This window comes from Entelurus aequoreus, linkage group LG05 (genome assembly GCF_033978785.1).
Source record: "Entelurus aequoreus isolate RoL-2023_Sb linkage group LG05, RoL_Eaeq_v1.1, whole genome shotgun sequence".
In the NCBI taxonomy this organism is placed as follows: Eukaryota; Metazoa; Chordata; class Actinopteri; order Syngnathiformes; family Syngnathidae; genus Entelurus; species Entelurus aequoreus.
In genome coordinates this window covers 67,565,670-67,577,545 of record NC_084735.1, presented here as the reverse complement: position 1 = coordinate 67,577,545, position 11,876 = coordinate 67,565,670, and the positions used below count along the sequence as shown (strand labels likewise).

General features: G+C 38.8%; 1 protein-coding gene across 1 annotated transcript; it reads left to right on the top strand.

Moving 5' to 3' along the window:
* Positions 1-5,352: 5,352 nt before the first annotated feature.
* LOC133649812 (insulin-like) lies at positions 5,353-6,114 on the top strand. The gene is made up of 3 exons (XM_062046487.1): positions 5,353-5,483; positions 5,581-5,768; positions 5,839-6,114. Exons 2-3 carry the CDS (start codon positions 5,588-5,590, stop codon positions 6,006-6,008), a joined length of 351 nt encoding a protein of 116 aa, XP_061902471.1. The 5' UTR covers positions 5,353-5,483; positions 5,581-5,587; the 3' UTR covers positions 6,009-6,114.
* Positions 6,115-11,876: the final 5,762 nt, after the last annotated feature.

Sequence of the window (11,876 nt, the reverse complement as noted above, 5' to 3'; positions counted from 1 at the left end):
CCCAGTCTGCTGACATGCAAGCAGAGTAGTAGATTTTTGTAAAAAGCGTTTATAATTGTAAAGGACAATGTTTTATCAACTGATTGCAATAATGTAAATTTGTTTTAACTATTAAATGAATCAAAAATATGACTTATTTTATCTTTGTGAAAATATTGGACACAGTGTGTTGTCAAGCTTATGAGATGTGATGCAAGTGTAAGCCACTGTGACACTATTATTCTTTTTATATTTATTTTTTTATAAATGTCTAATGATAATGTCAATGAGGGATTTTTAATCACTGCTATGTTGAAATTGTAACTAATATTGATACTGTTGTTAATAATATTCATTTTTGTTTCACTACTTTTGGTTTGTTCTGTGTCGTGTTTGTGTCTCCTCTCAATTGCTGTTTATTGCAGTTCTGAGTGTTGCTGGGTCGGGTTTGGTTTTGGAATTTGATTGCATTGTTATGGTATTGCTGTGTATTGTTTTGTTGGATTGATTAATTAAAAAAAAAAAAAAAATTAAAAAAAAAAAATTAGAAATTTAAAAAAATTAAAAAAAATAAATTTAAAATTTAAAATTTTTTTAAAAAAAATCGATTTTTTAAAATTGAGAATCGATTCTGAGTCGCACAACGTGAGAATCATGATTCTAATTCGAATCGATTTTTTCCCACACCCCTAATATATATATATATATATATATATATATATATATATATATATATATATATATATATATATATATATATATATATATATATATATATATATATATATATATATATATATATATATATATATATATATATATATATATATATATGTACATATATATTTTCAAATACTTCTACATATATAGACATATAAGTAGACAAGGAACTGTGTGAAAGCAAGACCTGCTAAATCCACAGCATGTAGCAGTTAAAGTAGAGGAATTTTAACCATTTTTACAAAATTAAAACACAAATTTGCGAAACTTCCTGAAAGCTCAGACCTGAATTCAAACCCAGTACGGCAGACTTACAAGGAAAGTACTAAAGTTATGCGCCATGGAGGACAGTATTATTAGGGAAATTTGCCATTTTATTATTATCAGTGACGGAGCAGGACGGTGCTGGGAATATATTTGCAGTAAAAATTCATATGAAGCATCCTGTCATTCATTTATTACGCACAGTGCGTAAACTGCGTATAGGGAAATCAATATATATGTAAAACAACTCAGCTGGATAGTTTGGATAGTAAAGTGTGCCGTAATTGTGGGGCACTTTAATCTGTATTTGTATGCCATTTACATTCAAAAGTCCTAATATTGTGACATTCAAAAGGCAAATGGCCATGAATAGAATCACAATACATTTAGAACCGCAGCTTCAATATAAAAGGCTGGGTGCAGTTTCCAGCTTCATATAGTCTCATAATTATTCAACAGTGTGAGAATGTGTGACCATATCAAATCGTTTAGCAACAAGTAATGCGTTTTAATTCAATCCTCACCTACATTTGCAGCCCGGTATGTTATTAATATCAAGTATACAATGCCAGCTGCCTACTGTCATTTTTTTCCAGCATAGGCTATGTTTGTCTGCTGCCTTTGATTGAGCAGCATTGGAAACAGAAAATCTGTGTCTTTTTGTTTAGATTCTAAATAGCCAGGGGGTTGGTGTGCAACACAATGGTGCCATTGAACAAAACCTAATGGTATGTTTAGAAATATGTTTTCTGAAAATTGATGGACTTGAGACAACAAGGTTGCAACAATACCTGTAAATCCGCTACTATGTGTGTTTAGGGGGAGTGGTAGTACAGTAGTAATATTATCTTAAACTGAACAAAACATTACAAGTACCACTTGAATGACAAGCTTGGGGTTATACTTGATTACACAAAATAAATCTGGTTGTTGTTTTGATTTTTATATCTGAGCTTGGACCTTTATTTATTGTCATCAATAAATGGAGATATATTATATTTTTTGCAATTACCTCACATTGACATTTTTCAAAGCAAAAAAAAACAACACTGCCATTAGTGGTTCAACAGAACACATTTGTTTTAAAACTATTTATATTTTTCAGAATAACTAAAGTTTTTGTAAGAAAAACAATTACCGGTCTGGAAACATGCATTGGTGTTTACGGAGATCACTTATGTGTATATTTTAGGCCATTGGTTCTTTGTTTTATTATTGCAAAAATATATATAAATATTTATATTTTGCTCTTTTTATCTTTGGTATGAACATTATTATGTAAACTCACAGTTATTGGGTGTTTTTTTTGTTTCATTGTTGTTGCTATTTTTGTATTACAACATTTTATTATTTGATCATGTTGTACTACATTGTAATCTTTTGTTTTGTGATTGTGTGATGTTTTTTGCCTGGACCCCAGGAAGAATAGTCTCCACTGCAGTGTAGACTAATGGGGATCCTTAATAAACTAAACTAAACGTATCATGGCTCGTCAACACATACGCGCAGGGAGTGCGTGCAAACAGTGGAAAGGATTCAAATGGCCCCAACAACGTGACATGACATGACTATCCGCTTTAGCTGCCAGACGGTATTAGAGTGTTGAATGTCTTACAGTTTGTTTTGTGGCAATTCCAACTTTGACCACACCGTCAGTTGCTATGTAGAGTGGCGCTTTTCATCATTTTCAGCGGACTGCATTGCAAAATGATTAACCCCCCACCTTCCTCCGAAGTGAAATCCACCCAGGAATGGGGCCATATAATAATAATACCTGGGATTTATATAGCGCTTTTCTAAGTACCCAAAGTTGCTTTACATGTTAAAAACCCATCATTCATTCACACCTGGTGGTGGTAAGCTACTTTCATAGCCACAACTGCCCTGGGGTAGACTGACGGAAGCGTGGCTGCCAATTTGCGCCTACGGCCCCTCCGACCACCACCTATCATGCATTCAACATTCATTCACCGGTGTGAGCGCCACCAAGGGCAAGGGTGAAGTGTCCTGCCCAAGGACACAACGGCATGGTAAGAGGCGGGGAGCGAACCTGCAACCCGCAGGTTTCTGACACGGGCGCTCTACCCACTACGCCATGCCGCCGTAAATCCCTTAGGAGGGTGGATTATACCGGTTAAAATACACTGGAAAGTTAGCGCCCTCTAAGCATCTGTGTAAATGTTGCAAACAGTCCCTTTACGTAGAACTGATGCAATCATTTTTATCATCTTGAAAGACAAACAATGTACACAAGTAAGAGAGCTGATACTTTGGAGCAGAAATGTCAAACTTGTTTTAATTAAGGGCCAAATTGCAGTTGCAGAGAATAATCTATGAATTTATATATGGATTTGCCTCATAAACTGGTTATACAATTGCCGGTGCATTTGAATTTAATTTAATTGTTTTTGTGTATAATGTAAAAAATATTTGTACCTTGTCCAGTAGAAACTGTGGGCTCAGTTGTCAGAACTTTACCAGGTTTTTACCATGTTTTTTTTAAAAATATTACTGTAAATAAAAAAGTAGTTACACTGTTTGTTTGTTTTTTACTGTGAAATCTACTGTTGTTGTTTTTACGGTGTATTTTATTGGAAAACCATAGCAACTGAGCAAACAGTTTTTTACCGTAAAATCTATTGTCATTTTTACAGTGGACAATTTAATGGACACAATTTTTTTTAAATTATGAGTGAAGTATACAATGAAGTATTTATTTTTAATTTGACAAATCAATGTTCAGAATCTATGAGTATAAAATAATTGTTACATTATGAGATTGTTTTAAGTTTAAAAGATGTATTTTATTATGTCAAAATGGAAAGAGCAATTGCCCTTATTATTAAAAGATTAAGTACTTTATTGACGCCTATTATTTCCAGACTTTCGCAGGTCAAATAAAATTATGTGGCTGGCCAGATCCGGCCCCTAGACCTTGAGTTTAACACCTGTGCTTCAGCGTAATATTTCATTTCATTTCATTTCATTTCATTTTTATTTATCTCCTTCATTGATGTGCATCTTTGATAGACAATTATAACACAATTATTCAGTTACACCGTTACACACCAATGCCTGAGAAGGAGCAGGATGAAGAAAAATCTTATATTTTCCTGCCCCCTTCACATAATACATAGTCTTACTTAATGATATGTGAACTAACAATTACATCCAAATATAACGAAAACAAAACAAAACAAAAAAAAAGCACAAGTGCAAAACTTCATGAAGTACAAACCGAACAAATGACTCGAGTAAAAGTAAAAAAGTAGTCATCTAAATATTCACAGGATTTCCCCTTAATCTAACTGAACCGAGTGCACCGCCACGGCAAAATCATAGCCGCCAAACCTTGAAATTGTTTTTTTTTTTTTAAGTAAAAAAAAAAAAAAAGTAATATAATGTATTGTATCCCCCAGAAGAAGTCAAAAGTCGCTATTTTAACTTTTATTGCCAATTTTATGCTAAAACCGGCCCAATTCCAACATATTTTACCATCTGTTGTCCTCGTGCTCCCCCTGACACACAACAACACTTCCTCACTCTCCACCAATCCGCTTTTAGGCACGGACGGTGTGTTTGTGATCATGGATAAAATAAACATCACATCAAAATCACACAAATATAAAACATAATCCCGGCAGGTCGTTACAGTATGAATGAATACATAGCCTATTATGTGTGCACTATTGACTAATGATGCACCGAAAATTCGAAAAAAAAATGTATCACCAAAAACAGCGCTGCCCAAATTGGATGTTGTGATGTAAACAAGACGCATACAATTGTCTGCAAGTTTGCAATGTGTACATAACTAAACTAAAATATCTGGGATACACCAGCAATCTACAACCTGTGCAAATATTAAGAGGGCAGTGGCGGATTTTAAGGAGAGAGTTCAACTGGAGCAGCAGCGCGAAGCAAGTGTGACATCATGCTTGCTGCAGTTCATTTTTCGTCTGGAACATCAAGTAGAGTCACGAGTACAGTCTATATTAACACCAGAAGAAGATGGTAGATTTGTTGCTAATCTAACAGAGGCCAGACACTGGTTGGTATGGCTTATTTTACAAAGAGAAGTTTTCATACGATATGCAAGCAATGTCCAGTTGGAAAAAATGGTTGTTCATCCTTTCGGAGGATGACCTTTAGAAGTGTGCCAATTTAGGTACTCTTAAGTGGCGTATTTGGTGATATTGTGCTGACCAAAAGGGGAGGAACGACGGCTGGACAGCTGATGCGTGTTTGAACAAGAGGTGATCACATCAAGTCGGCTCATTAAGCACGGTTTGTTTTACTAATTGATGGTGCCAAAGTGCCTCCAGTCGAATCTGAAGGGTCACTTAACAATTGCTGACTGGAAAATGTTGGACACCGACGTACTTATCTGCGCAGATGCTACGTACGTTTTCAGGTGACGTTGAGGTATTAATGGAAGGCAGACCTCTTACTTGACAGCAAACCAGTTCTCAGCAGTCTTCAAGACAGGACCGCCTCGTCTATCTTCTCAAACCCTTTCGGTAAGACAACAGAGTTATGGACTTCTCTAGTTTGTAATTCCTACTATCTTTTGGTTTCAAAGATTGCTTAACTGCTTGTCGTACCTTTCGTTGGTAGTTCCATCATGGCAGCACTGTGGCTTCATTCTGCCCCAATCCTGGTCTTATTAGTTATGTCATGGCCGTGCTCCAGAGCTCTTTCTTCGCAACGCCTGTGTGGCACTCACCTGGTGGAGGCCCTCAATATGGTTTGCGAGGACAGAGGCTTTTTCACCAGTTCCCGTAGGGACCTCAACTCTGTGCTGCGTAAGGGTGTCAGATACTCACTGGCATTTTCAATAATGAACAAATCATTCATGCCTCCTCGTCCCTGCAGGTCTCTTACCGTCAAAGACTGAGGGGGCGACATTGACCGGCAGCATGAATGAGATCGCGGGATACGCCTTCAACAACCCGATGGACAGGATGGTGAAGCGTGAGGGCATTGTGGAACAATGCTGTCACAATCCGTGTAGCATGCTTGTCCTGGATAAATATTGCAACTAGAACTGGGTTTAACTCAGCGATTAGCCATAGCTTAGAATAGTTTACCTCTCTGTAATTTATCCAGGAAACCAGCAACAGAACTCTGTAAAGTGAACTGAATAGTGATACATATATTTTCCTAAAAAATAAAAGTTTTGTGAATTTATGTTTTTGTTGTCGTCTCAGCCTAAATGTGTTCTCTTTGGTCGTGTTGAATATGTAGTCCCAGGTTGTAATAGCTTTTTTATGAATTATGGATAACATAATTCTGCATTTCAGACAACTGGGATGTTCTCCCACTTTAAAAAATGCAGTTTTTACAGGAACTGTTTAAGGTAGGCTTGTTTGATGTCCATTGGGGCTATTTGATTTAGCAAACTATGTATTTGACAGGGCAGCACAGTGGAACAGGGGATAGTGTGTGTGCCACACAATACGCAGGTCCCTAGTTCAATCCCGGGCTCGGAATCTTTCTGTGTGGAGTTTGCATGTTCTCCCCGTGACTGCGTGGGTTCCCTCCGGGTACTTCGGCTTCCTCCCACCTCCAAAGACATGCACCTGGGGATAGCTTGATTGGCAACACTAAATTGGCCCTAGTGTGGGAATGTGAGTGGGAATGTTGTCTGTCTATCTGTGTTGGCCCTGTGATGAGGTGGTGACTTGTCCAGGGTGTACCCCGCCTACCGCCCGAATGCAGCTGAGATAGGCTCCAGCACCCCCCGCGACCCCGAACGGGACAAGCAGTAGAAAATGGATGGATGGATGGATGTATTTGACACCCTACCTACCAGCAAGAAGTGTGAACCCCCACACATAAATACTGTAAGTCCTGTACATTCAGCAAGACTACATACAGTAGACTCTTAGTTAGTCTTGCTTGGGTCTTCCAACATAGCATTGACCAAACACATTTGTCAACACTTCAGTGGTTATGTGAACGAGCCAGTCTGCTGACCTATTGAATCGGTTGAGTGGGCTGAAATTTCAAGTCTCCAGAACACACCCTAAAAACCTTTCAGGATTTGATCTGTAAAGAGCAATGGGCCAAAATCTCTCCTGGTGACCAACTACAAAAAAGGTCTGACCTCTGTGATTGCCGAGAACTAATTTTCTCTGTATTCACGTATTTTGTCTGATACTCTGCAGCATTATTTTTGTATTTCTTGCACATGTCTCTTTTGTGCTCCACCAATTGTTGCATGAACAATGAGCAACAAATTATTTGGGTTTCATGTGCTGAATCCAAGCAAAGAGCCCACAGACACCCAGAGAGAGTCTCGTTAGTATTCCACTTGAGTTTCCATATTGCAATTTCCTGTGCTGAGTCTTATCTAGAGCGAACTAGGCTTCACACAGCTCCCTGCTTCCCACCTGCTGCTGCTGCTGCTCCATCTCTATATCCATTTGCCACTTTCTTTATTCTCTGTTCTCACTTTCACACACCCCATCTACCATTTCTTGGTTGCGCAATGTCACAATTAGAATGCTAGAAATCAGCAAAGCTTTAAACGATCACATCTGTCAGTTGGCTTGTGTTAACTTACGCCGAAATATACCTACGGTGGCCGAGGAGGGTCACAACATATGCAAACGCCACAACAAAACAACTTTCCGTAACAACACAACTTTACGGCACAACACAACAACATGAAGATTAAGCCACAACACAACAACTTTATGGCACAACACAACAACATAAAGCAACAACCCAACTGCAAAACCACCGCACAATAACGTTTGGCGACAATGAAAGTGACGAACACAACAGAGGTGACAGCGGATAAAGTTTTGCCGACGGACCAAGTGGCTAAGGCGGGAAGTTGAAGACATTTTAACAGTGGCAGGCCGCGCGTTTCCCACCTAGGCCTTCAGTGATGTCCGACTTCAATGATTACCTCTCAAAATATCATAATTATTGTCACCACATGACCATTGCTGGAGAAATACTATACAGAAACACATTTACGCACTACTGGGCATTGTATAAAACGGGTTATTTTCGGGCACATTTAAAAATCAATAAACCTGCATCAGCAATTAAGACATATCTTATGTGGTACTGTCTAAATTTAAATTGCCAAAAACATATTAAACGTGAAAAAAATAAAGATATACAGTATCTGAACTCACATTTCATCGCCGGGACAACTGAGCTAGCTTCGTCTCACAAGATGTAGTTTCTCTTTAAATATCCTTCTTGAAAATGGCCTTGTAAATGTATGTGTTGTCTTGTCTGATCATAAAAGATGCAGACAAAACAAGTTGGCTGAGTTCTTAAAGTTTACTCCACAGAGTGCTCATCAAAAACATCCCGCTGCCGGCATGTCTACATTCAACAACCTAAACGGGGCTACTGCGCATGCTCTTCACTACTGTATGATGCTGGGTAATGGAGTTTGTATTTTACCTAGCTCATAACATCACTGTATATATCTTCCTTAGGCCAGCTAGAAGGCCTTACTGACAACTGTCCGTCAAATGTTTGTGTCCGTTCACTTACAGTGCACAGACGCCCGCATTATTGATTCTGGAGGCCTCGGGCAGATTTCGTACAGCATGGCAACATAAGCTAGCTGAATTCTGATTGGATAAAAACTCTATGACCTGACATGAAGAGAATATGAATACTTTTAGATATTTAGGGAAAGTATATTCAAAAATACTTTTACCTTTAATTATGCCTGATGGCACACCACTGCATTTTAATGAACCTAAATGAAAGTACAATTATATGAGGAGTAAACCAGGAGGCTTGACTCAGGTAAAAAAGGACATGATATGATATGAATGACAATAGAAAAGGAAGTCTAAGTCTAAGTCTAAGTCACTGGCTGAAAGTCGTGTTGTTGCTTAAAATTGTTGTGATGTGGTTTTATGTTGTTGTGTTGTGGTTTCATGTTGTTGTGTTGTGGTGTTTGCAGTTGTCGTAAATGGTAAAATGGTCTGTATTTATGAAGCGCTTTACTATACCTAGAATGATACCCTAAGCGCTTATGAAGCGCATTATGAATCACATTCACCCATTCACACATACATTGACACACTAGCCACGTGTACAATGGCAAAATGTGTTACATTTTGATCATAATTGGATTAAAACGTTAATGTGTACACGGAACCTGAAAAAAATTATCAGATTATCACGTGCGTTTTCATGCATCACACATTATATCGGATCATTTATTTTGACATGTGCAGCACATACTGTAAACGGAAGCAGAAGAAGAGGAAGCAGTGACTTCCACTGTAAACAAAAATGGCTCGTTGCATTTTTGCTCGTCCGACGTTGTCACGTTATTTATTTATACATTTTTCCTTCTGTTCACTACTTTTGTTTTACCTATCTTTTTCAAATCGGAGCTGTTCTGTGCCCTCCAGACAATACTTTTGTTTTTGCTAGTCTCGGTTTTAGAGCAACACACTCAACAGTATTTAATGCTACTTATGTACATGTTGAATGGGGCGAGACAACAGCAAGTCAATCGCTAAATTCCAAGACTATTACATTTAGTCCACCACCAAAGTATAAAGATCATTTTGACCCAAAAGCTTTTAATGCGCTCTAATCTTAATGATTATTGGTATAAACCACCTGTGTTTATCGGAAGGACATTTTGATCCGAACGTGTGTGATCGGGTCAGAATATTCCAAATGGCGTGTTTACATGGAGAATTTTATTCCGGTTAGGATTTTAAACCGATTCATTGTGTCCATGTACACATAGCTAATGATGGCGGAAGCTGCCATGAAAGGTACTAACTAGGACCATCAGGAGCAAGGTGGGTGAAGTGTCTTGCTCAAGGACACACCGGCCGTGACTAAGATGGCAGTATCTGGAATCGAACCTGGAACCCCGAAATTGCTGGCACGGCCACTCTACCATGTGCGCCATGCCGCCCACGCCGCCGGTTGTCGCGTAATGTTGTTGTGTTTTGGATTCAAGTTGTTGTTTTGTGGTGTGCAGTTGTTGTGTCACGGCTTAATGTTGTGTTGTGGCGTTTGCTGCTGTTGTCGCTTTTGCAATTGTGTTGTGGCTTAAAGTAACTGTGTTGTGGCGTTATGTTTTTGTGGAACTTGCGTTTGTTTGTGTTTTGCAATTGTGTTGTGGCTGTAAGTTGTTGTGTTGTACTTTAAGTTGTTGTGTTGTGGCTTTATGTTGTTGTGGTGTGGTGTATGCAATTGTAGTAAGTTTTGCAATTTTGTTGTGGCTTAAGGTTGTTGTGTTGTGCTATAAAGTTGTTGTGTGGTGGCTTTTGCATTTGTTGTGATTTTCGCAATACTGTTGTGGCTAAAAGTTGTTGTGTTGTGCTATAAAGTTGTTGTGTTGTGGATTTTGCATTTGTTGTGAATTTCGCAATCCTGTTGTGGCTAAAAGTTGTTGTGTTGTCCTTTAAAGTTGTTTTGTTGTGGCTTTATGTTGTTGTGTTTTGGATTCAAGTTGTTATTTTGTGGTGTGCAGTTGTTGTGTTACGGCTTAATGTTGTGTTGTGGCGTTTGCTGCTGTTGTCGCTTTTGCAATTGTGTTGTGGCTTAAAGTAACTGTGTTGTGGCGTTATGTTTTTGTGGAACTTGCGTTTCTTTGTGTTTTGCAATTGTGTTGTGGCTGTAAGTTGTTGTGTTGTACTTTAAGTTGTTGTGTTGTGGCTTTATGTTGTTGTGGTGTGGTGTATGCAATTGTAGTAGGTTGTGCAATTTTGTTGTGGCTTAAGGTTGTTGTGTTGTGCTATAAAGTTGTTGTGTTGTGGCGTTTGCATTTGTTGTGATTTTCGCAATACTGTTGTGGCTAAAAGTTGTTGTGTTGTGCTATAAAGTTGTTGTGTTGTGGATTTTGCATTTGTTGTGAATTTCGCAATCCTGTTGTGGCTAAAAGTTGTTGTGTTGTCCTTTAAAGTTGTTTTGTTGTGGCTTTATGTTGTTGTGTTTTGGCGCTTGTGGGTGACCTCCCCCCACATCTGTGGTCCTCTCCAAGGTTTCTCATGGTCATTGACATTGACATCCCACTGGGTTGTGAGTTTTTCCTTGCCCTTATGTGGGCTCTGAACCGAGGATGTCGTTGTGGCTTGTGCAGCCCTTTAAGACACTTGTGATTTAGGGCTATATAAATAAACATTGATTGATTGATGTGCAAAATAAGAGTCCCAGAAGGCACATCTCCAAAAGGCACAGTTTAGATCAGACCTGGGCATTGTACGGCCCGCGGGCCACATCCGGCCCTTTGCACATCCCTGTCCGGTCCGCGTGAGGCCAATCATAAATTACAAAATAAATTTCAAAAAGTATCTATGTCGAGTGTGCAATACAACGGTGCTGCTTTTGTTTTGAAAAGCGTTATTTGTATTACTTCCGTGTGGACGTATGCGCGTGTGCGATTGTGAGTGAATTGAACGGCGCAATTACAAATTACAAAATAAAGTTTAAAAAACATCTACGTCGTGCGCGCAATACAACTGTGCTGCTTTTATTTTGAAATGTGTTATTTATGGCCGTATGTCCGGGTGTAACCTGTGAGTGAAGGTGCATAGAGACAAGTGATGAGACGCTAAAAAGAGAAAAGTTGATGAGGAATGGCGTGTTTCCAACAAGACATGGACTGCCAAGTATTTCTTTACATAAATGAAAGGTAAAGCTGTGTGCTTAATTTGTGGTACACAGGTTGCTGTGTTTAAAGAATATCATTTGAATCGCCACTACACGAAGAAACACGAGGGAAAATACCGGAATCTGTCTGAGAAGCGCGCGCAAGGGAGGCTGATGCGTTGATGGTAAAACTGCAAACCCAACAAGGACTTTTTGCCAAATTTCACACCCCCAGAGATGCAGCCGTCAGGACAACTTTTGTCATTTCTCACGAAAGCGCCAGAAAAAGTAAGGCGTTTTCTGACGGAGAG

Bases quoted from the DNA above. Each gene is read 5' to 3' on its own strand.
- LOC133649812 (XM_062046487.1), top strand. From the start codon at position 5,588: ATGGCAGCACTGTGGCTTCATTCTGCCCCAATCCTGGTCTTATTAGTT. The intron at 5,769-5,838 runs GTAAGGGTGTCA...TCGTCCCTGCAG, and splicing joins GGACCTCAACTCTGTGCTGC to GTCTCTTACCGTCAAAGACT.